The following is a 25083-nucleotide window of genomic DNA, read 5'->3' on the forward strand; positions in this document are numbered from 1 at the left end:
GAAAGAACAAGTCACAGGGGCAGTCCGAGCCGGGGAGAAGTGAGCCTGTGTGCCGCCGCTGCTGAAAGCTGAGCTTGCAAAACTTCGCTAGAGCCCGCCTCTGCCTCTTCCTCTCCTCTTCGTCTTCGCATTGCTTTCCTTAAACCCCATATTTAAGCATATGATTTTTCTTCTTTTGCATCCTCCAGTTTTATGGATTGTAAGCCTCGCTTTAGAACAAGAAGCAGCACATACACACACATACTGGTTACACACAGAACAAGCAGCACACACACATAAACACTCATACTAGTTACACACAGGACAAGTAACAGCACAGGCACACAAACCCACACTAGGTACAGCCAGAATAGCAGCACAGTCACACCAACTCACACTAGGTGCACACAGAACAGCAGCACAGAGACACCAACCCCTACTATGTGCACACAAAAGAGCAGCACAGGCACACAACACTTGGTATACATAGCAGTGATAGTGGCACTGCTGCCTGTTCCTACAGGATACACACCGGCACCAGACTTCCCATCGCTGTTACTCACGTTGCCCAGTGCTGCCGCTAGAGCACTGTTCCCCCGTGGTGAGAGTTACCAGATCCGAAGAGCAGCACGCACCATTGGCCTAAGGAAAACAGTGCGACAGCGAGGCACACTCAGCTGCTCTTTCCCTTGAAGAGTCCAATGACCTCTGGGTGTGCCTGGGCACCAGCCGCTACACAGCGCTAGGAAGCGGAACAGTGCTCACCCCCATAGCCCCAAAGTTTGGTGCAGAGACAACAGTGGACTGTAAAAATAGGGCTCTGAGGGGCGGGGGCACAGACTGGGGAGAAGAGAGGGAGAGGAGTGCATTGTGTGTGAGAGCAAACAAATAAGGGAACAGCACCTCTGTGAGAGGGGGAGGGGTGGGAATTATACATAACACTAGAAAAAGTATTAAGTATGCAGTACTCTTTATGTCGACCCCGCAAAAATAAAGGGCTGAGTTAATTATCATTGCATTATTGTCAGACAGATACCCCCCACAACATTTACATTTGGATGCCTCTTGTAAACTGCGTGGGTTATAGTCACTGCGCAGTTGCCGCGTGGTTGCTTATGTAAGCCATTAAGAAGCCAGTGTCTTCAGTGAATGTCTGCTTATTTAGAAACACCATTGCAATTCAATAGATTTTAGCATTGGCTCGTTGGATGCAGAGCTGCGTGCTTTCTGCGATGTCAACAAAATGTAATTTTAGCTTCAGAAGTAAAGTAACGGTTTGGGACAAAGCACCGAAAGTAAACAGGCAAAATGACTATTATTAGGACGGTCGGCATGCCTCGTGAAAAACACCTCACGAACTGCGCACAGACTAATGAAGGCAGCTTAGCGGCTGAATGAAACGCAGTGAAAGAACAGGTCACAGGGGCAGTCCAAGCCGGGGAGAAGCGAGCCTGTGTGCCGCCGCTGCTGAAAGCTGAGCTTGCAAAACTTCGCTAGAGCCCGCCTTTGCCTCTTCCTCTCCGTCTTCATCAAAAACCAGCCAATACATGCACGGCTTCAGTGAACTTCAAGAGCAAACACGGCAGCCTTTAAAAACAAGACTTTGGAAACATGATACGTCCCTACACGCCTCCTTTAGATAAGAAATACCCTCACGACAGCCATCAAGCAAACTATTCAGTCTAAATGGGCCGTCCCAAAAGGAGACAGGGCGGTAAGAAAGAAGCCTCATTTTCAATCGAAGGCCACAGTTTAGCATAAACGATGACACCAGCCAATGAAAATAATGGGTGGGGCTTCAAGTCCCCTTCTGAAATCTCCTCTACAACAATATGTCCCGCAGAGCGAGCACCGCATGCGCGCTGCAATGCTAAACAGAATCAGTTCTCAATAAATTATGTAAGACTAGCAGTTATAAAAACATAATTTAACTTTATTAAATAACAAATCAATCACAAATTTCCATAAAAATTAAAGCGGGACTTCACAGGAAATGCATTGTTTTCACAATTATAGCTCAAACACATTCATAACATGTTGACTGTCATTAAAGTAGTTCATATTCACCTCTGTAGTGTCAGCATTTTCATTGTAGAAGAAGTCTTAGCATGTTTGGACTGGTGCCGGCACCCATCGCAATCCACCTGCATCGACTGGTGGAATTGGCCATCTGTGCAGACATGGCTGAAGAGACGAAGGAAGAAAACGCAAATGCACACAATGTTTGTAGAATTGTCATTCATTCATATTTTAGAATGATTTCACTTTAATTTGTTTTTTTTGTTACTTCCCTCTTATAATTATGTTGAAATACATTTTGTTATTTATTAAATAATTTCAAAAATGTTTGATTTTTTAATAATGTATTATTTGAATTATTTACAATGGTTGAATGAACATTGAATATGTGTGTTTGAGAGTTGTATTAAAATATTCTTAAAAATTATATATTTATATATTGTTTGTGATTTTCAAAACAAATTATGTCAATGGCTGTAATAGTTTATTTTATGGTATTCATGTTGCTAGTTGAAATAAGCTTCTTAAAATTAAATGTACCTTTTAATATAAATGTTTTCTACATTCATGTAATCCTTGCACCAATGACTCTGCAGGTTCTTTTTCATAATTTGTCCTTTATTGTCGCACAAGCCAGATATCACAATTTATCTTCGCATTCTGATGTATTCGGATGTACGTCAGAATATTGAGGCCCGAACTATAGTCCTACAAAAATATTGTGGCCATGCTGCTAGGGAATGCAACTGCAAGCCAAATATCAATTGCCAAGATTTGCTGTATCTTCGATTTTTTTTTTCTATGCTTCTCATTTATTTAGTCCTTGCATAATTTCATTTCTTGGGATTGGTAGGATACACTCACTTGGTTTTGCTTTTCAAGAAGCTATTAGATCCGACATTCTCCTGTCTGGGCGCTTGCACTGCAGGAAATAACCAGTTTTCCCTTTCTTCTTTTTTTTTTTTTACAAAGCACAGAGAGGACATGTCGCTCAACAAAGACTCCTTCATCAAGCTGAGTGATGGGAACCATATTCCAGTCCTAGGCTTAGGCACCATGTGCTCAGAAAAAGTAGGTAACCCTCTTTATTATATTCTTTTTCATGAATTTGATGTTCCTTTTACTAAAAAGTGAATTGCTATATTGCTAAATGACGATATAGAAATAGTTGGGTGCCTGTCCAGACAAATTCCTGTGGTCCGCAATCTATCCAGCTTAGCTGCATTGGATTAAAGAGAAGAGGGTGCGTCACAGCATGTGTTGCAAGTGTGCCTTTCTGTGTCAAGTTTAGATCGCTGTTGTAGTAGTCAGACTGGCTACATGTGAGGTAATGAGTTTAGAAAAGTTGGTATGAAGAACCAGGGCCTGCCTAATGATGTTCACTAAGATATGGGTTGACTGGCAAGAATATCATTGAGTGTGGAGAATAAAGGAATAGAAAGATGCAGAGCCAGGTAAAGACACTGATGAAACAACCCGATGGAGTAACAAAAATACACTGATGAAACAACTCAATGGAGTAACATGGCTATTCGACTGAGTACACGCACAACAAGAAGATAATGTACTCTCCTTCAACTAAGAGTTTATAGTGTATATAGTGAATAGTGAATATGTACCATTGATAAAACGAATATACATAATCAAGTGTTGGCAAAGCTGATCGGTCTCTGCAGTGAAACCTTTTGGCTTTGTCAATGCTTTTTTTATGTAAGATAGCCACCATGGCCATCTTTGAATGCATTTATAATATTTAAAAAAATCCAGTCAAAGGTGGCCGTTGTGCATCCTTGCACACCCATGGGTGGCATCTTTGAATGGGTTTGTACACATAATATAGTCCAATTTCTTGGTGCCTGTCGCACATGCCTGCTCATGTGCTGTCATGGGCAACCATCTTAAAATGGGTAAAAAACAATTTTATGATTGATATCCGTCCACGGTGTGGCAGGCACAAAGAAGTTTAATAAAATTGAGGTTTGTAGCAAATAGGATCCCAATAATATTCTATATTAAAAAGTTCTCCCCTCTAATGTCTGCTGTCCCCCCCAGAAAAACTATTGTTCCCACAACAAGTTAAAAAAACTATCTGATTATAGTTATCTTTTCACTTTTTCTTCCTTAGATGTAGGGACAAAAGAGCAAACTGCCACCACTTCTCCCTTTGCTTTGATATTCATAGCCCCCAAAGCTGTGATAGTGTCTGTGTCGTTTGGGGAGTCGGTGTCGATGCTGGTAAGAGGTGAGAAATCTGAGCAGATGACAGTTGTGTTTTTTTATACACAATGCCACCGAATATCAAGACCAGAAACCTAGACCAAGCGGGGCAAACAAGAGCTACCCTGAGTAGGAAAACAGACATAGCTAGCGAGGTCTATCATGATAAATTTGAGTAGTCTATCATGACTGGGGTCCTCACTTTGCTTAAATGTGGCTGTCATATACAAAAGGGTGTGGTGCACTCCAACCTGGAGGGATCCTATATACGTATAGCCCTCAAAACTGTTGGTTGCAGTGTTAGAGTCTGGTAGGTCTTTCAGGTAGTTCCATGCAAGACAATGCATTGCTCTTTATTCTCCCCATTCCTGCAAAGGCTCGTTTTGCTCTGTGTGTTATGTATCTAGTTTGGATCAATAAAGTCTTCAAGTGGAGCTCTTTGTTTTTTAATAAGTTTGAGCAGGTCAGCCTGTAGCCCACACAAAGTTTGAACAAAGAGAGAGGACCAGGGCGTGTTGGTCATAGGTTCTCTGCTTGGTCAAAGGGATTGGGTCCAGCTTTAGCAAGAGAGCTAAAGCCCCAGCTACAGTTCCTTACTGACTGATGACCGTGTGAAGTGAATTGGCACTCCCTGCAAGTATTATAGGATGTCTCATCTCCATCTGGGCTCTGATCCAAGACATTGTAATGATTATGGAATGTCTATTTATCATGGAACTGGAGTAAAGACACCAAAGGAAGCACTTGAAATAAATTGGTTCCTCCAAAATGTCAAGCGTAGCACACAAAACCTTGCTGTTTCTTTGGCCTGGCATCAACTGGAAATAAGCCGGCCATGTCAATCATAATAATCTCAGTTGAACTAAACTCAGTCCATCAGTATTAAATGAAGGAATTGGTTCCTGTTGCTCATCTCACTGAAGGATCAGGAATAGAATCTAGGGCTGAAAGTGGCCTGCTTCATGCGCTGAGAACCTGCTGTAACTCATCTCTATACAATTGAAAAATTGAGCTCAAACGTGAAGGCCTGCTGCCTGTTTCTAAAAGCCTGGCCATGATTGGAATGATGTGCTGTTGCTGCTGGCACCCTGTCACTGAGCCCATCAGAGATTCTTTACATCATAATTGATATTTTCTCTCTGAACCCCTATGGTGCTACTAAGAATGGCTGTTGTTGTGGGAAATGAAATGACAATTAAAGAGTCTCTCTGAAAAGCCTCTGATTTTCAGTGGACTACTCTACTCCCCCTCTGATCTTTGAAGTCCCTTAGGTATTTGTCTGTGGGCTTCTCTGCTCCTTTGTGCTAACAAGCGTAGCCAAACCCCGACCTCCAAGGATGTACCACCTCTGGCATTGTACGTGAACACTGTCCATTCTGTTGTTCACAAACCCAGCCTAAGTGTTGAAGACTAACACCCTGGATGTGGAAGGCATGCATATAACAACATTAACAATAGTCGAGATATTCGGTAAAGTAATCCCACACAGTAAGACTGAAGCTCAGCAAGTTCCTCACTGACAATTGCTGTTACAAATAATTACTGCAAATACCCACATATGCATGACAAAGGAAGGGCCTATGGAACTGATACCTTTGATGATTTTATAAAAATGACCTAAAGACAATACTTGCAGTGGACAAAAAAACCATCCAGGTCGTCAGCTGCGCCCACGAATCCTGACGATCAAACAGGAATATGCAAGGCATTAGCAGAAAGGATGAAAAACAAAGATGCACAGCCTTCAGAGACAAGAATGGAAGTATTGCTTAACATGAAAGAAGGGAATCAAGGAAACACTAGGCAGAAAGGGTGGAGACAGAATATTGAGTTCAAAATATCGAGTTGCACAAATGGCGAGTGATTAATATTGTGTGTCAGAAATATTGACAGCAAGGATATCATGGTCAAGAATATCGACTTAAGGTAAGTAATATCTATTTTTAAAATATCGAAGTGTTTAATATTGTTTGCAAAAATATAGTTGTTAAAAAGATCTTTTTTTATTATTATGTATTTAAAAATATATTTTATATGTATGTGATGTATGTTTTTTTGTATAAGAATTGTTTGTACTTTTAATATATGTGTTAAATTTTTGGTAGTTATTAATTTTTTTTTATTTGAATTTTTCGCTTTTAGTTCCATAGCAGGTTGAGGGCTTATAGGTGAATAGGGTTGGAAGTAATTTAATTATATTAATTGTATTTTAAAAAAAATATTTGAATTTTGCGTTTTTAGTGTTGTAGCGGGTTGTGGGTTTACTATGGATGAGTTTGTATTTATTCATATTTGTTTAATTGTGCTGTTATAGTGTTAAATGTGTAAAGTAATTTATTATTAATTAATTAATAATTGGTTGTTAATTAATTTCAATGAATTAATTGGTATTTAATTATGGTAATTGTGTAATTCATTTTAGGAGTGGTTTGGTTTTTATAGGTGTAAAGGGTGGGAAGTAATTTATTTTAAATTGATGGATGAATAATTGGTTGTTAAATAATTTTAATTATTTCATTGGTTATTCATTTTGGTAATTTTATAATTAATTTTTGGTGTATTTTGTGGTGTTTATAGGTGTAAAGGGTGGGAAGTAATTTACTTTTAATTTATGAATTAATATTTGGTTGTTAAATAATTATAATTATTAATTGGTAATTAATTATGGTGATTGTGTAATTAATTTTAGGTGTGTGTTGTGGTGTTTATATGAGTAAAGGGTGGGAAGTAATTTGTGTTTAATTAATTAAAATGTAGTTGTTAATTAATGTTAATTATTTGATATTTAATTTGGGTAAGTGTTTATTTTTGTGTGTGTTGTTTTTACTTTTAAAGTGGTAAAGGGTGGGTATTAACCCCTTCGCTACTAGGACTTTTACCCCCCTGTGCTAATCCTTTTTTTGGCTATTTGGGGTAGTCCAAGCTTAGGCCCCTGTAACGTTTTGACCACATTAGGTATCCATGCCACACTTGCGTCCTTTTCTTCCAACATCATGTTGATTCCGTTGGAGGGGACCAAGAAATTTGCCAAAGATGAAAATGTCTGTTTTTTCCCCTGCAAATGGTATCAACAAGGGGTTTGTGGTGCTGAAATTACCATATTCCCAGCTTTCAGGGACAGACTGACTTTTGTCAGATAACCAAAAAATATTACACAATTTTGGCATTTTACTGGGACATTGCCTATTTTTGCTATTTTTTGTGCTTTCAACCTCCTTCCAGTTAATGGTAGAAAAGGGTATGACAGCAATAATGGATCCTGGAAAGCTATATATTTCATAAAAGTAGACACAATTCTGAATTCAGCAAGGGGTCATTTGTGTAGATCCTTCAAGCTTTTTTTTTTTATAGAAACTGACAGTTGAAAATTGGAAAAACGGAAAATGAGTTGGAAAAAAAAGAGCCATTTGTGCCAACGTTTTCACCTGTAACTTCTTCTAAGTATGACAGATTTTTAAAGCAATCTACCGTTACATCTGCTGGACCCTTTTGGTTGTGGGGATATATAGGACCCAATAACTGAGCAGTGTCTTGTAATGGTTTTTTATAGTGTACCGGGTATATGAAATGAAAAATTAAATACCAGTATTTGTAAAGCGCACAGCTACCTCCAAAGTGGTGTCCTGGGGCTGGAGGCCCTTGGGAAGATTAAGCGAGCTATTGCCTAGAGTCACATGGTGCTGGGCTAACCTGCCACTGGGGATCGAACCGTGAACCCCGTAGTCCGGAGTCAGGCACCCTGGCCGCTGTGCCACACCTCTTTCACATATAGCCAATCATTTGGGAAAATATAAACAGTGAAAATCTGGCATGAAAAACACCTATGTATATCTGAATTGGGAACAAAATATAGAGTTTAGAAACAGCAGCTACCCATACTAGCATGTGAGTTATGGGACATTTTTCAAAGTGATTTCTTTTTTACACATTGTCTTACATTTGGAAGGCAGAAATGCATCGAAAGTCAATAGGTAGAATCAATTTCTGTACAATTCAGTGTTCCCCTAAGTCTCCCTAAATAAATGGTACCTCAGTTTTGTGGGTAGGCCTAGTGCCTGTGACAGGCAATGGCGAAAACACAACGTGGACACTCCACATCTTTACAGTGAAAACTGACCTTTTTTTGCAAAGTGCGTAGCTGTAGATTTTGAACCCTATCCCTGCTGGCACCTAGGGAAACCTAGCAAACCTATACATTTGAAAAAACTTGACACCCAGGGGAATCCAAGATGGAGTGACTTGTCTGGCTCCCACCAGGTTCTCTTACCCAGACTCCTTTGCAAACCTCAAACTTTGTAAAATAAACACATTTTCCTCACATTTCTGTGATAGAAAGTTCTGGAATCTGTGTGGATCCAAAAATTTCCACCCACCCTGCATTTTCCAAAGTCTTCCAATAAAAATAATACCTCACTTTTGTGGGTAAGCCTAGTGCCCTGTAGTATAGTTCCTATATCCCCGATAGGCTCTGCGCATTGGAATAACATACACTATAGATTTTACATAGGACTAAGGTCAGTATGTCTCTATCGAGTATATTAAACTTAATTACTTGTGTGTGCCAGCTAACTCAGAGGTCACTAGAAACTTTGCGAATATACAAGAAGGGATTAGTCTCTGACAACCGCATAAACATGACAACTGTGTTTCCTTTTAGAATCGAAACAGTTTCAGAATCGTGGAAACAATAGATAACAGTTTCACTCAGTCAATCCTGCATGCTTCGTTTCTACAGAGTTGCACAGAAATAGAGAGATGGGCGTGTCAAATAACGGGGTTTGGTTGAACAGTCTTATTTCCCAAGCAAGAGATATGAATTGCTACAATTGTAAGACAGACTGCAATGTACAATATGTACGAGGCTAGCAGTAAGATCAAATAATACTGCAATGGCATGGTTTGTAGCTATGACATATATTAATCAAAATACATACATAAATAACATAAGCTAAAATGTGATACTCATCTGATGTTTCTAAATTGTTCTACCCCATTGTACCTAACCTAAGTGCAGTACGAGGTTTGAAGTAGGTGCCATTTCTAAAGTATAGCTAGCTATATTTTAGTTTAGCCAAGAGTTGCCAAAAGTTTCTCTAAGTTCTAGTCAGCTCCATACCTTAGAATGAGAGAGGTTGGAATCTCTTTTCTGGACTCAACAGTCTAACCCCCCACAAGGGAAGTCAGAGAGCACTGGAGCTGGATTCTCTGTGAGGAGGATGGCAGCGTCAGGTCAGTGCATCAGGATGTAACTCGATCTCCTTCAGAACTTGCCGTGGCGAACCGCGTAGTCTGGGTTGGATCGAATCGTCCGGGAACCGCAATTTGCCAGGGCAAGTGCTGGTATATTTATACCTTGAAGGTGTCTAGGAATGCCAGTATTGACGTAAAGGTCGGGCAGAGGAACGTCATGAATGAACCCCTAAGGAATAGATGTTCATGCAAACTTAATGAGTTCTTGGAGAAATCAATATTCAAGCTGAGGGAAATTCCTAAAGGCTTAAGGGTCTGGTTTTCCAAGAATTTGTTGTGACGTGGATGGACGGATGTAGGTGGCCATGCCTGTATTTGGTTTGTGCGGACAATGTCTAAATAAGGGCCGGATTTCTATGTCCAAATAAGGGCAATGTGAATTGTACCTATATAAGGGCATAAATCGGGAAACCTATATACGGAATTTAAATCTGCACACAACACCCACTCCAGTTTCGTATGAACGACGTTACTAAATCCTAAACGTTCTAAACAGATATTAAAAACAGAGTATTGCAGGGGTTTGCTAAAGTAAGCTAAAACGATATCTAAAACATATGTCCTAAAAATACATTACAAAACCATTGCTATGCATAAAGTGTTGTACATATTAAAGGCAATGTTCCATTCTAAGCATAGGATCACATTGGAATGCTAAATGAATGAGCAAAATATATACATGTGATGGAATGGCTCGTAAATACAGAAGGAAAAGGGGCCGAAACCATTTCATATCAGGTTACACAAGTCAAATTGTTAATCATGACAAGGTAGCATACTGTCCCTGGAAGTGTTATCAAAGAATGCTGTTCTCTATGAATAGTTTACTATAAGCAGATTACTGTGCCAAAAATGAAAAATGAAATTTTGGGACGTGAAGGAAAAAAATATATATATAATCATAGAAAAAGTTCCAAAGTCAGTATCACATTTGAAAAATAATGAAGGCCAAATTCAGAATCTCTCCGGAACACTGAGTGCTTGAATCAAAAGTCAGTGTGTGGGGATGGAGAAAACATAATGATGTTCTAATCCTGTAGACAACAAGTCGTCTACCGTTGTGGGTGAGAGTTGGAATACCTTGTGTAGAAGATCAACAGCACATAGATGCGAACTGTCGCTTTCAGCATGGGAAGCATCAGCAATGTCCGGATTGGATGTTACCTGCGCACCTGGTGTCTCCTTTCGTACCTCAGCAGTAGCATGTTGCATCTGTGAGATCTCAATGAATGCCGCCATCAGGATTGGTAGCCACTGGGAACAACACATAGCATGGGCCGTTATCGGGTCCAACAGAGTATCGATATCCGTAGGCATGACTGATGGGAGTGTCAGACAAATGTCCAGCACGCATTCTTCACCTCATAGCAGGCAGCGTAGAACACGTAAGATGCAATCTTGCCAGATTGATCTGAATGACAGAAACGAAGTGGTGTTTAATTCTCGTAGACGAGGTAAACCCAGAATTTGGACGATGCGCTCACGACACTTCATCTCCAATAGAGTTCTTTCCATGGTGAACTGGGTGTCGCTGGTGATTTGGCTTGCCATATCGTAGCAATAGGAGCAAAAATAGTATCCCTGTAACGAGTGCTAAAAGGAGCGGCAGTCCATCAAACACAGAGTGCACGAAGTTTGGAAAAATTCCGAGGACTGCTTGAAAAGGTGCTAACAGTCCTGCTCACACGTTCTTAAATACATGTACAATACCGCTTGTATCAGACATGTTTAAGATACGACCTAACATTTCTGAGAAATGCACAGGGCAGTTTGTATACAAAAGGGTATGTATCTCTGCAGAAGTAAAAGAATAGCTTTCATTCTGCTTAGAGTATCAACTCGTATAGAAGAGATATTCAGTGAAGGCCATAAAGGCGACTCCCTGACTATGTCTATTTGCGGAACCAAGACCTGCATACAGCAAGTGACCCTGGATGTAACCGTTACTAGATATGGGATACCTGGCAGCATACCACAGCAGCTGTGATCATTCAACATAATTTAACTCCCATTTGAAAGGCCCCGTGTAAATTAATACCCTGACAAAGGAGAGAACCACTTAGTGCGTGTTCAAAGTTTTCACCGCTAAGAAACACTTCACGTCCCCCACTCCAACATCTGTGTGTGTAAGGTAAATCCCAAGATGTCTTGATGTATTCTTTACCCAAGTTTCATATTTGCCTGCTGGTATTTTTTTAGGCAATACTGAAAATGCTAAACCGGTCAAAGTAATCTTACCATGTATGATCCACTCAGTGGCTGGTTTTTCTGCCATTGTGAATGGTAATTTCTCCAGTTTTTCAATGCTTAGCACCGTATAGTCTGCTCCCCTTTGTGCCATTTTGATCTGTCTATCAGTGAGATTGAATTCTTCAAACAGTGACGTAGGATTGATTAAACGCCAAGGCACATAGCCAGAACGCAGGTTTTGAAATTGGGAAACCTATATACGGAATCTAAATCTGCACACAACAGCCTGTGACAGGAAATGGCCCAAATGCAACCTGGACACTCCAATTTTTACAGAGAAATCTAACCCTTTTTTTGCAAAGTGCCTAGCTGTGGATTTTGAACCCTAGCTCTGCCGGCACCTAGGGAAACCTAGCAAACCTGTACTTTTTTGAAAACGTGACTCCAAGGGGAATACAGGATGGGGTGACCTGTCTGGCTCTCATCAGGTTCTGTTACCCAGAATCCATTGCAAACCTCAAACTTTGTCAAAATAAACACATTTTCCTCACATTTCTGTGATAAAAAGTTCTGGAATCTTCGTGGATCCAGAAAATTCCACCCACCCCGCATTCCCCAAAGTCTTTTTCAAGAAAAATGGTACCTCTCTTGTGTGGGTAGGCCTCTTGCCCACAACAGGAAACGACCTAAAACACAACATGGACACACCACATTTTTACAGTGAAAACTGAACCCTTTTTTGCAAAGTGCCTAGCTGTGGATTTTAACCCTAGCTCTGCCGGCACCTAGGGAAACCTAGCAAACCTATACATTTTTTTAAATTAGACACACAGGGGTATCCAGGATGGGGTGACTTGTTCAGCTCTCACCAGGTTCTGTTACCCAGAATCCCTTGCATACCTCAAACATTGTCCCAAAAAAAATCCTAACATTTCTGTGATGGAAAGTTCTGGAATCTGCGTGGATCCACAAAATTCCACCCACCCTGCATTCCCCAAAGTCTTCCGAGAGAAATGGTACCTCACTTGAGTGGGTAAGGCCAAGTGCCCGCAACAGGAAACGGCCCTAAACGCAACGTGAACACACCACATTTTTACATTAAAAACGGACCCATTTTTTGCAAAAAGCCTAGCTGGGGATTTTGAACCCTAGCTCTGCCGGCACCTAGGGAAACCTAGCAAACCTATACATTCTTTAAAACTAGACACCCAGGAGAATCTAGGATGGGGTTACTTGTCTGACTCTCACCAGGTTCTGTTGCCCAGAATCCCTTGCAAACCTCAAACTTTGTAAACAAAAACACCTTTTCCTCACATTTCTGTGATGGAACGTTCTGGAATCTGCATTGATCCACAAAATTCCACCCACCCTTTTTCTGCCCCTCCGGAGGCAGATGGAAGAGGTGTGGCGCAGCAGCCAAGGTGCCTGGCTCTGGACTACGGGGATCACCGTTCGATCCCCGGTGCCGGCAGCAGGTTAGCCCAGCACCATGTGACTCTGGGCAATAGCTCGCTTAATCTTCCCGACGGCCCCCAGCGCCGGGATACCACTTCGGAGGTAGCTGTGCGCTTTACAAATACTGGTATTTCATTTAATTCAATTTCAGATAAGGGGCTTTTTCCCCTATATGCATTGGGGGCAGAAAGACTTTGGCAATTTTGGGGGGGTTGGTGGAATTTCGATGACCATTCTGGGCAGCCCCCAACCCTACGTATAAAAAATAAATAATAATCCCTGGTCCCTAGTAGGCTTTCTGCCCCTTGGGGGCAGAAAGACTGTGGCATTTTTTTTGGGGGGGGGCAGTGGCATGACCATTCTGGGCTAACCGCACCCCTGTATTAAAATCAAATATATTTCCTAATGCCTAGTGCGCTTTCTTTCCCACGGGGGGACAGATAAGGGACGATATTCCTTTCGGGTGGGCAGAAAGACTGTGGTAATTGTTTTTGGGGTGGGGCATTGGCATGCCAATTCTGGGCAGCCCCACCTCTACATATTAAAAAACATTTTACCCCTCTGCTATCCAACACTTATCCTACAGTTGCACTCAGTGGAGTGGCAATAGTAACTTTTACCCCTCCACTATCCAACACTTTCCCTACTGTTGCTCGTATTGGAGTGGGAATAGTAATGTTTACCCCTCCACTATCCAACACTTTCCCTACTGTTGCTCTCACTGGAGTGGGGATAATCATTTTTACCCCTCTGCTATTCAACACTTTCCCTACTGTTGCACTCTTTGGAGTGTGAATAGTAATTTCTACCCATCCGCTATCCAACAGTTTCCCTACCGCTGCACTCACTGGAGTTGGATTAGTACATTTAATTATTTTGCTATCCAATACTTCTCCTACTGTTGCACTGATTGTATTGGGCAATTTAAGTTAAAATATTTTTTCATAGTTCATGTTTTAATTTATTCTAGAATTTTTACTTTTATATTTAAAATTATTTATATATATATTCAATTTTTATATAATTTTAAAGTTTTAAAATAAATTATAGATAATAGTGTATTAATTATTTTAAAGTAAATATATATGTATAAATTATTATGTTTGTGGGTCTATTTTTTTATTTGTAATATTTTGAAAAAAATTACATTACATTTAATTTCTTTTGTTAAAATGAATATTCATATTTTAATATAATATATAAAAAGAGATTTTTTGGGCATCTATGGTTTTAATATCGATATTTTTGATTCAATATTTTTGTACTTGCCTGTGAAGGCATGGGAGTCGATATTTTTGTAGTCTATGTTTTTCGATATTTTGAACATCGATATTTTTAACATCGATATTCTATCAGTGAACCGCAGAAAGCAAGTATACAACCACAAAAGGAAACTAGACTCTAAGGCAGGCGGAAAAAAAGGTAGCAAACAAGAAACTTGCATTAAAGGTAAAGGGAAAGAAAGTCAGAGAATGGATTAAAAGGTAACTACATAAAGTGAGATCGTTTAAGGATTAGGGATGCACTAAAATAGGCCAAACCTTTACATTGAAAATTCATTATGGTTTAACTTTTTTAGGTCGAGCCTGGGCAGCATGTGTGTGCGCTGTCTGGACGACCTGCTGTAATCAGTATACGGAGTGCAATCCCGCCTGCTGCTTTCCATTGGTTCTCTACTGCATTGCTCTTCTTTCCTGGCTCCCTATTGGTTGGAGCTCCTTATACATCACTTCCGTTTTACGGTAAGGAGCACCGGCCAACTACATATAGAAGCCTGCTTCTATATGCGCGAGCCTTCCCGGGAAGCGGTGGAATACGTGTCTCCTGTTTAACTATTGATGCGCCGATCAATACCTGCAATTTGCTCTGCGGGCAGCTATCAATGGGCTGGGTCCACTCTTGCCCCAGACTTCGTGGCTGTTTACCGAGGCTCACAGGGCAGGGCAGGTAGTGGGTGGATTACACAAAGGCTCCCAGCCACAAGCATGTGAAGACATGTGGAAGCACTGCGAGGCAGCAAGTGGCCGTTTACAAAAATCTGCTCAATTATTAAAGTGTTGTGTTTGTTATTTTGTTCGTCAGAGTCCAGAGATTGGAACATTGTATTCTTTACCTTTACAAGTGTCCCCTACCCAATGTTAAGGTGCTGGAAACCGATGACCAGGCCCACATAACTGTAAAGGGTATCCTGGCTACACTAACTAGCCGGGTGGCTGGGGGTGAATTCAAAAAGCCTGCTCTTCACTTCTTGCCGAACTCAAGAAGACAGGACGGTAGTGCAGCATATATGAAGGCAGCCAGGGGCCCTAATGCAAGCAAGGAAGCTGCCCTCACCCTCATAGTTAAGTGTTAGCAAGGTGAGATTAAGTGAATTGCCCAGAATTTCAGGATGTTGAGCTGATGGCTAGACTTGAAAATATGCAGGGTGGCCAGGCCAGTGAGGTAATTATTTATTGCTGAACTATGCAGTGATTTGAAGACCACAAGTTTGAATTTCAGCAAAGCACACTTAGCCTTCCAACCCATTTAATTGCCGGTTATTTAAGCATCTTATATTCCTGAACAGTGACATCTGCTATTCACAGTGCTTCAAACCAAAAGAGGAGCTCAATGAATTATTCAGCAGAACACAAATGTAACCACATTTGTGTTATGCTGAATAATAATAATAATTGACTAACTTCAGCCGCATGAGAACCAGAACCTAGCTAGGGAAGAGTAAGGGGACCGGGGCATCTCTGATCTTCTGTAAAAAGAAGAGGCAGGAGACCACAGGGTATGCTTTCCAAGGGCTCGGCCAACATATCTAAAAATGAAATAGTAACACTGCGAGCTGAAACTTAATGCTGTACTGGCAATTTTCATCAGTGAACTCATTAACTTTATGAAATGCTGAGAAGTAAGCTAAATACGAAAAAGTACATGGATAAAATCAATTGAGTTCACAGTACGCGTCTTGTCTTCTTGTGTCGTACATTTCCTATCAATGGACTTTTTTCTTATCCAGCACTTTAACGCAGTAAATGTTGACATCTTGTACCTATACCTTGCTCAGTGGACTGAAAGCTGCCTCATCTTCTGAAAAGCACAATAAATTCTTCTTTATGTAGGGAAGAGTGCCTCGTCCCAATACCCCTCCCACTTCTCTCCCTTTCTCTTGTGCTCTCTCATACTGCTCTCGCTCTCTCACACAATAATCTAGCAATTCTCATATTACTTCACTTCATGTCTTTCAGCACCAGTTCTTTACCATAACTTTTTTTTAAATCCAAACTGCAAACACACACTCTCCTCCTCTTCTTTCGGTCTCTTCTATGTACACAAACGCAGCCTCTTTATACATCTATAACATTTTCTCCCCTTCTTTCTCACACACTATTTCTGATAGTCTTTCTAGACTTCATTCACCACTTCATACACAAACTACCTATCCCTCTCAGTCTTACTTTCTATCTATTTTATACAACTCTCACCCCTACCACATAAATCGACTACACAAATACACTACACACCACACAATTCCACAACTAACAATTCCAATTCAAACCACATAATTCTACCAAAAATAACATGCATCCATTCAACTACAAACTAAAAAAAACGTAATCATTATCATTTACAACACCAGAAGCTCTAACTTTCACAAATGTTAGACCAATTGCATTGCAAATGCTTGCTTAGTTTGGATTTGCTTTACCAATTGCTGTACCTGTAGGGAACATGGTACAAGTATATGTATCCCCCATGTTTTTATTTGAACTCCTCTTTTAAGTGCGACATTGTGATGATATGTACTATTTTTGCACAGCTTCGCCATACATTTTTGAAACCCCTTTTTTTATTTCAAGCTTTTGATCAGGCCAGGCCTGCCTTTCTGTTTTTACAACCTTTAGCCTCACAGTCTATCTGTTACGCTGTAGCAATGTTCATCTTGGGGGTTTACAAAGCGACACGATAGGAGACACTCTCAGAGGCCATTTTGTTTGTAAACAACTTGTTCTGTCACATTTTTACGGTGTTTTTATCTTGATTTGTTTTATGTTCTTGTATGATTTTTATTGTAAAAATTTAAGAAAGTTTGTTTACTCACTTACTTATTAATGGCAAATTAACTCTCACCCCATATTTTAACTGGGCCCTCTTGATGCATCAGCATAAATTTGAAAATACCAAGAGTGGACTAAGAATTCTATGTGTCTGCCAAATTACACACATTTTTATGCATTTTTGTCAAATGTTACAGATATTATAGGAAAATCAAAAATACCTTTTCAACTGTCAAAATATATTAACGTTTTATCCCTTCAAAACCCACCCAGCACAATTTCAAATGCTTAAACACTGTCAAGGAGAATAAAGTGTGCACTGTTAGTGAATCAGTACCACTACCACTGAGTATCCTTCAGATGTGATCATATCTATAATTAAATCTATTCATATTTATGACCTTGGCGAATGGGGGTATAGGTAATGCCTGTTGTAACCCTTCTGGCTTCCTCCGATGTATCTTTGCATTAGCATGTGCTGAATATTGCCATACATGTTATTTTAATTTTCTTTCTCATTTGTGGCCACCAAAACATGTTTCTGATGTTCCTCTATGGTTCCAGAAAAGACAGAAATATTGTTGTGAATGATTATGCCTCATGTGTCATTCACAAAAGCCTGAAAAGCTGCTAGAGCATTGCAAAAACTGAAGTGCATCACAAGGAGGTACTCAGACTTTACATATCTGGTTTTGATGGCTGTTTTACCTTTGCCTCTCTAGTGTATCCTTTCCAAATTATAGGCTCCTGAGATCAAATTTTGAAATACCTTAGCTGACTTGGTCTGAACTATCAAAACAGATGAGACACATCAGGATTGCATTTAGCTCTCCATAGTCTCTCCAAGGTCAAAATTCTCCTCATTGTTTTAAAATAAAAAATATAGGAGCTCCAGCTAGTGATGTGAAATGAGAAATGACACTTTTCTGCAGATTTTCTATGAGATGATCCCAAAGTATTGCAAAATTATTTTATGGTTCATTGATAGATTATCCCTTTTGTTAATGTTTTGCTTTACTACTGTGTGAGTACTTCAAAAATACTTTGCACATTGCCTCTAAAGTTAAGCCTGTCTGCTCTTTTGTAGTTAATCCTGACAAGGATAGTGTTTATTATTTGAGCTGCAGTCTCACCCCTCTCAACAAAAAACCCACGTTCTAACTGACATGAAGACCTGTTCTTTCCAGTTAAAGTATTATTCTTGTGAAGTCAAAGAATTTCCAAGACTATAGCACATAAACTGGTCTTAATGAAATCAAATCTTATGGGTTCAATATGTCCGTTCTCTAAAGCCATTCCTATTGCAAGGGTTTTACCAGAAAACTTCTCCTTACAACAGAGGTTTCCAGTCGGTGCCTGGAACAACTTCAGGTCTTTTCATGGGTTTTGGCAGACAATGATGGTTTTAGAACATTAGGTCAATAGAGCAGCCAGAGCCCCACAATCAATTAAAGGCAGTATGTTTAAGTTTCTTTTGGCTGTGATAAGTTTCACTGGGACTTGGAAATGTTCCTTTCCATAGAGTTGGAAATGTTTATGTTCATATCCATCACAAGTTTGGATGAACCTCTGGATTGGAAAGGGACACAACCGGGGTTGCCCATAATGGTGAACTCCAAGAGTTTCCTAACAATAGTGGCAATCTCCAACAAAGTGCTCTCCCTTCTAACAATAAAGGCACCATCAATGTAATCTATTATTCTCTCGTATTCCATTCTTCAGTACTTAAATATTTCCTAATATTTGCTAGGAGCATTAGTTCTTTACAGTGTTTTTCTGTGACGCTTCTTCACCAAGTGGTATTACAGTGCTGTGCAATATAACAAAAGTTGCATGTTACATAGTGTGTATAAATATATAAATATATATAGCCAATAGGTAGTTATAGTTAGGGCCAAAGTTTTCATAGGAAAAGTATTTTTTGTTTTGCCAATCACTTTGGTGCCGTTTGACGAATCTTCACAAAATGTACACAACACTTCCACTTTTTGATTCAGCTGCTGTTTCGGAAGTTTCAGGGTGATTCGTTGAATGGGTGCTGAGAAATAATGTCATAAAACACGTTTTGCCCATATTATGTCTATGGGGTTTTTCATTTTTTGAACACCACTACAGCCCGAACCGCTGAATAGAATTACACCAAATTTGACAGAAAGCTAGACGTTGGTCCAGAAAGCATGCTTTTTGTGATTTGGTGTAAATCCGTTCAGTAGTTTCATAGATATTTAGGTTTAAAAAATAGATATCTGGTAGCCCAACAGTCTACTGAAACCCTAGGGAAATCTGATTGGCTGACAACACTTCAACCAGGAAGTGTTGGCAGCCATCTTGTGTCTCGGTTGAATCGAGTCCCACAAAAAATTTAAAAAGAAAAGGGGGCAGGATAGAATCACCCTGGCTCCCTGCGTCTCTTAGGGGGCTCCCATTTTAAAAATACTTGGCCCTGGGGAATGGGGTCATCGGGGCAAAAATTAGAAAATGCCACCGGCACAAGGCTTTCTGTACCACTCTGCAATTGCACCTCCTGGTGCGCTGCTGTTTGGGGGCTGATACGAGCCTCTCAATGCACAGCTGGTGTGGGATAACGTCCCCTTGCCTCCTAAGGGCCTTAGGACTAAAGTGGACTTCTACCCCCAACCAGTAGTGCGCCAGGAGGCGTGTTTGCAGAGTGGTGGAGAAAGGGGGCATGGCCTGTGATGACCTCTCAGCAATCCAGCTGTGCGGGTATGACTGGAGGTAACTGGAGGGGTAGTTGGCTCCCAAGGACCATCAATAGCCAAGGGGACTTCATCCCCCTACTAGTAGGGCACCAGGAGACGCGTTGCAGAGTGGTTGAGAAAGGGAGCATGGCCTCCGACAACCTCTCAGCAATCCTGCTGTGTGGGACTTACTGGAGGTAACAGGAGGGGTAGTTGGCCCCAATTATGTCCTTAGGGCCAACTACCCCACCTGTTTCCTCCACTAAGTCCTACCCAGCGGGATTGCTAAGCAGTTTTCGGAGACCACGTCCCCTTTCTCCACCACTCTGCAAACTCACCACCTGGCGCACTACTGGTTGGGGGATGAAGTCCGCTTTACTCCTAAAGGACCTTGGGGGCCAAGAAGCCCTGCTGGTATCTCCTGTAAGTCCTACACAGCAGGATTCCTGAGAGCTGGTCGGAGGCCCAGCTCCCTTTCTCCAACCATCTGCAAACGCGACTACTTCTTAAAAAAACATAGAAATTCACAGACAAAAAACAAAGGTTACAGGGACATTATATTTAGGAATTTAAATAATCTAGAAATTCACTCAAAAAACTAAAGGTTACAGGGACGTTATAATTTGGAAATAGAATTAAACAAATAGAAATTCATTGGGACGTTATAGTTAGGTTCAGATTTCACTCATAAAAACCAGTGAAATTCAGCTGTTAAAGTTAGCTGAGCTAACTTGTCGAGCTCCTCAACTCCTCGGGATTGGAACGATGCTCTTAAATGGTCCACCTCTCGATAGCTTCAAGTCTGAGTGCTATTATAGCGCAGATCAGTGAAGCGATCAAGCGAGGGAAGGAAAGGAAGGGGACAGCGGGGAAGGAGACCTGTAATGACACGAAACAAAAGGTATCAATAAACATCTACTAATATACTACTCTCCTCCTTCCTGTAAGTATTAGGAACACAAACAAAATAACTACCTGTAAAGCATAATAATGACGGGTTCCGTCTAGTTGATCCATCTCAACGTGTACCTCCCAAGAACGGAAAGCGGGTATGCGTCAGACCCAGCATGAACAAGGTACCATATAAGGCACTACAGAAAAGAAGATGTCACATTGTCACACATATGCCTGTGTGTATTTCCCTATTAGCATTGCATCATCAACTCCCTCTGTAAATCAATAAACGTATGTACACATACCCATGTTCCCTTGGAGCCTTGCTTCACAGAGGACGTAAGAGACTGAACCTGGCTCTACCACATTCCCCTGCTAGTAGAATACACAATACAAAATAAAGTTTAGATGGACCCAAGTTTGTGAGTAGAAATATTCTTCAATGTTATATCATATAGCGTAGCTACTGATCAGTGCTCAGTAAGTTATCGCAGTTCTGTACCTTTTTACCAAGCCGGGTTACTGCCTGTCATGGCATAAAAAATTACTCTACAATGTAGAAGTTCCCCTCCGCATGAGTCAAAGGATGTCCTTAACTCTCCAACATGAGGGAAACGCACTGCACCAGTGCCTACTGGCAAAGTACACATTCGGTAAGTGGCTGGTAGTATCAGTGTACCACACACTCCTTACACTCTGTACTGGTATCCCTACAACTCGCAAGAAACCACATACGTGTGTCTCACCAATGAGGGGGAATACCTAGCACAATGGATTCAATAGGAGTGTCCATAGAGCCTCACATCCAACACAGGTAGTAAGGTGATGCTTATTCTCAAGAGTAGTTCCAATGTACCCTCTTTCCAGATAGGACCATAAGACTAGCACGATTAACAGAGATGGTGCAGCCGCACCCTTACCGGACCCGGACTTGTTCCTGCTCAAAGGTTCCCAGACTGAGTCCCATACCAGGGCTCCGACAATCGAACTCCTCACTGGAATCTCCAGAAATGCGTCCCTGCACCAGGGCGCCAATAGCTAAGCTCCGTGCTGGGGCTCCAAAACCAACAGTGGTTGATAGACGCAAAGCGAACCTCCACTCGTTTCAAACAAAAAATACTCGGCTGCGCTGCCGGGACAGATGTGTGTATAAATCCCTTCCGTTGCCCTGCGTGCACGACGTGCCGCTGCTGGGGTTCATGGGATATGTAGTCCCTCAATACCGAAGGCTAGCGGCACCCGCACCGAATTGCTAGAAACAGGACAGGGCTCATCGCAAGTCCTGACATAACTATAATTTGTGCCCCCTGCAATGCACTGATTATGACCTCACATATTACATCAAAGATGACATGGTCAGTGACATCACTGATGACATCTCAAATGACACAACCATTCACAAACCCATTCACAGACTCATACTAGAACTTACCACTGAGACACCCACTCACTGATTCATAGATCTACACACACATCCACTCACTCACCCATACAGCCACTCAAACACCCACTCATTCACTAATACAGTCACTGACATATCCAGTCATACACCTATACAGCCACTCACACTCTGAGTCAGTCACCCAAAGAGCTACTCACACACCTAATCACTCACCTATGCAGTCAATCACACATCCACTTACTCACCCATACAGATACACACACACACACCCACTCACTTACTCATACAGATACTAACATGTACTCACTCACCTATACAGTCAATGACACAAAGACACACCCATGCAGCGACTCTCACATTCACTAACTCGCTCAAATACCCCATCACTCACCCAAACTGCCTTTCACATACCCAGTTACTCTCCTATATGTAGGCTTTCTGTTTTTAGTGTCTTTTTTTGGTAAATTCTGTTTTTTTCCAGTGTTTTCAAGTGATTTCAATACCTTAAAAAAACAGTGGTTATCAGTGGTTACCCAATTTTACACCATTGAAAACAACAGAAACAGTGTTTTTCTGTGTTTATGGAACATTTTGCTTTTATTATTGATTTCTGCACTGATAGTGCATGGTATATAGACAGTGTACGTACAGTGTATATAAGGTCCAGATACATTTTTACAACTCAAACTTATTGTAGTACACCATACAATACTTCTTCAATGAGTCTTTGGTCATGCGCGCTCGCTCTTTCCGTCACATGTAAATTTGTATCTGTGAAAAGGCCCTCAACATTGGCACTTGAAACGGGCAATGCCAAAACGGACAGTACATAAATTGCTAACTCTGGCCACTGCCATTGATTTCCATGCTAATACTTGTGCACCTTAAGATTGCGATTTTCTGGGACAGGTTTGGAAAACAAATGTGTTCAACTGGGCGCATATGCCCTCAGAGTGAATGTATGATGTTACATCGCGGTATTCACACCACAATACGCTTACAACGCAGTCATTACAACGCAAGTCGTTACAACGACTTGCGCTGGAGGGGGCTGGACTTAGGAATAGTATGATTTACTCTTCCAACTCCAGCCTACGTAACAGTAGGGAAGGTGTTGGAATAGTAAATCATACTATTCCTTAGTGTATAGCGCCATCCAGCGCAAGTCGTTGTAACAACTTGAGTTCTAATGGCCACGTTGTAAACGTATCACGGTGTAAAGACCGCATTATAACGGATCTCTCCCCCTCAGAGTTATTAAAGTGGTCTAAAAGGAAACAGCACTTTTGAAAGTTTGGAGAAAATTCCCCTTTACGAAAAGGATCTAGAACTTCTGCTGACTACCACAGTGAGGCTTCATTGACTTCAAATGCCATGGTTGGTGAATGGACATGTCAATGCATCATTGCAAACCATTTCTCATACATTGTAAAATAAAATTTCCGGAATTGCCCCTCAACATTTCTTTGCTTACCAAGTGGCAAAAACTCTAATATGGAACATGTTGTAGTGCCAAATTCACTAAAAAGTGTCAGCCAGCCTACTCTCAAGGAGATGTTTCACATGTACAGCAATTATGCTGAACACTTGAGGGTGTTTTCAGACTCTAGTTTTATTATGTCAACCACAGCAGTCATGTTTTCCTGTAAAAATCCTATAATGCAGTAAAGTGTACTTTTTCACATTACTATCAATATGCAACTGAAAATCCTTACATTTCTTGCCTTTGGCATCATCACTCAGCAAACATTCTGTAAACAGTTACGACATGAATAATATAGCATTCACGGCCACTCGGACTGAGAACCCCCAGCTAAATGACACAGTTGGAATGACTCTTTTTTTGATACCACACAAAGTCCAAAATGAAAAATATTTGCACTAGAATGGACTAAAAAGTCAATATCATTCTTCATTATCTGTAAAGATTGTAAAAATGCTTTCAGCATACCATCCAGCAAGTGGCAAGGACCTCTTACAGGGAAGCACTTCAGCTCAGGTATCGATTTTGACAGGTCATCACACAACTTATTCATATACGTTTCTGAATGTCTGCAAATACAAACAATATCACTCCAATCTTTGTTAAACTTGGTAAGAACTTTTTGCAGCAGCATTGCAAGTGACACAGTGTTCCACATTTTCCATAAATCTTGTGCCATGTTTTCAGGACTATCCCAGATGCTTGGTAACAGCACTCTTTTCACATATACTTGTCACTACACTTTGCACTGAATCTTTAAAGCCTGGGACGGTTGACAATTCACTTTCTATCAATACTGACTAGCTAGAAAAGGGGGCTGATGTATAAAGGGGTTTTATCCATTCTCTGTGGGTAAATGTGTTGGTACATATTGGGAAAGATTCTTATGAAACCAGCAATTTTACCTATCAATGAAAGAATCAAACGTAGCCAAAATATCAAATATGATTTTGATATTTCCTGATTCTCTACACTTTATAAAATAATTAAACACAACCTAAAACATGCTTCTAACTCCTGCGTCCTCAGACCAAAGACCACAAAACTGAAAAAAGCAAAAGGAAGAAGAAACAATATTTCATTGATATTCCTCAACAAAATAACTCAAGCAGAATAATGTTAGCCCAGTTTTTCTTGCTGCTACCTTGTATAACAAAGTTACATTGTATTGGACCCTTAAGTAAGAAATAAAAATGACCCTTTCACTCTCATTTTCCTTTCTTTGAATGGCATTTAGTTTGTGGTTGTGCAAGTGCTATTTCAGTGTTTATATGTTTACACTGTTGAGGGCTATTTTCCTTTCTGTGGAGTTTTATCAGTTAGTATAGGTTTAAAACTGAAACAAGATAGCCTACTCATATACCACTGACACATACACTTACTCACCCAAACAGCCCTGCTCACGCTCACTCCCCCAGACAGACCCTCACACACGCACTTACTAACCCA

The 25083-nt window shown here is 40.7% G+C and overlaps 1 protein-coding gene across 1 annotated transcript in view; it reads left to right on the top strand.

Annotated features, from left to right (window-relative positions):
* Positions 1 to 25083, top strand: part of LOC146854163 (aldo-keto reductase family 1 member C15-like) — a 323371-nt gene that overhangs the window by 69572 nt on the left and 228716 nt on the right. Inside the window, exon 2 of the mRNA XM_085651941.1 lies at positions 2976 to 3069. Within this exon, the coding sequence (XP_085508067.1) occupies positions 2983 to 3069 (87 nt within the window). The 5' untranslated portion in view covers positions 2976 to 2982. The remainder of the gene's footprint in view (positions 1 to 2975; positions 3070 to 25083) is intronic.

This window comes from Triturus cristatus, chromosome 4_1 (genome assembly GCF_964204655.1).
Source record: "Triturus cristatus chromosome 4_1, aTriCri1.1, whole genome shotgun sequence".
NCBI lineage: Eukaryota > Metazoa > Chordata > Amphibia > Caudata > Salamandridae > Triturus > Triturus cristatus.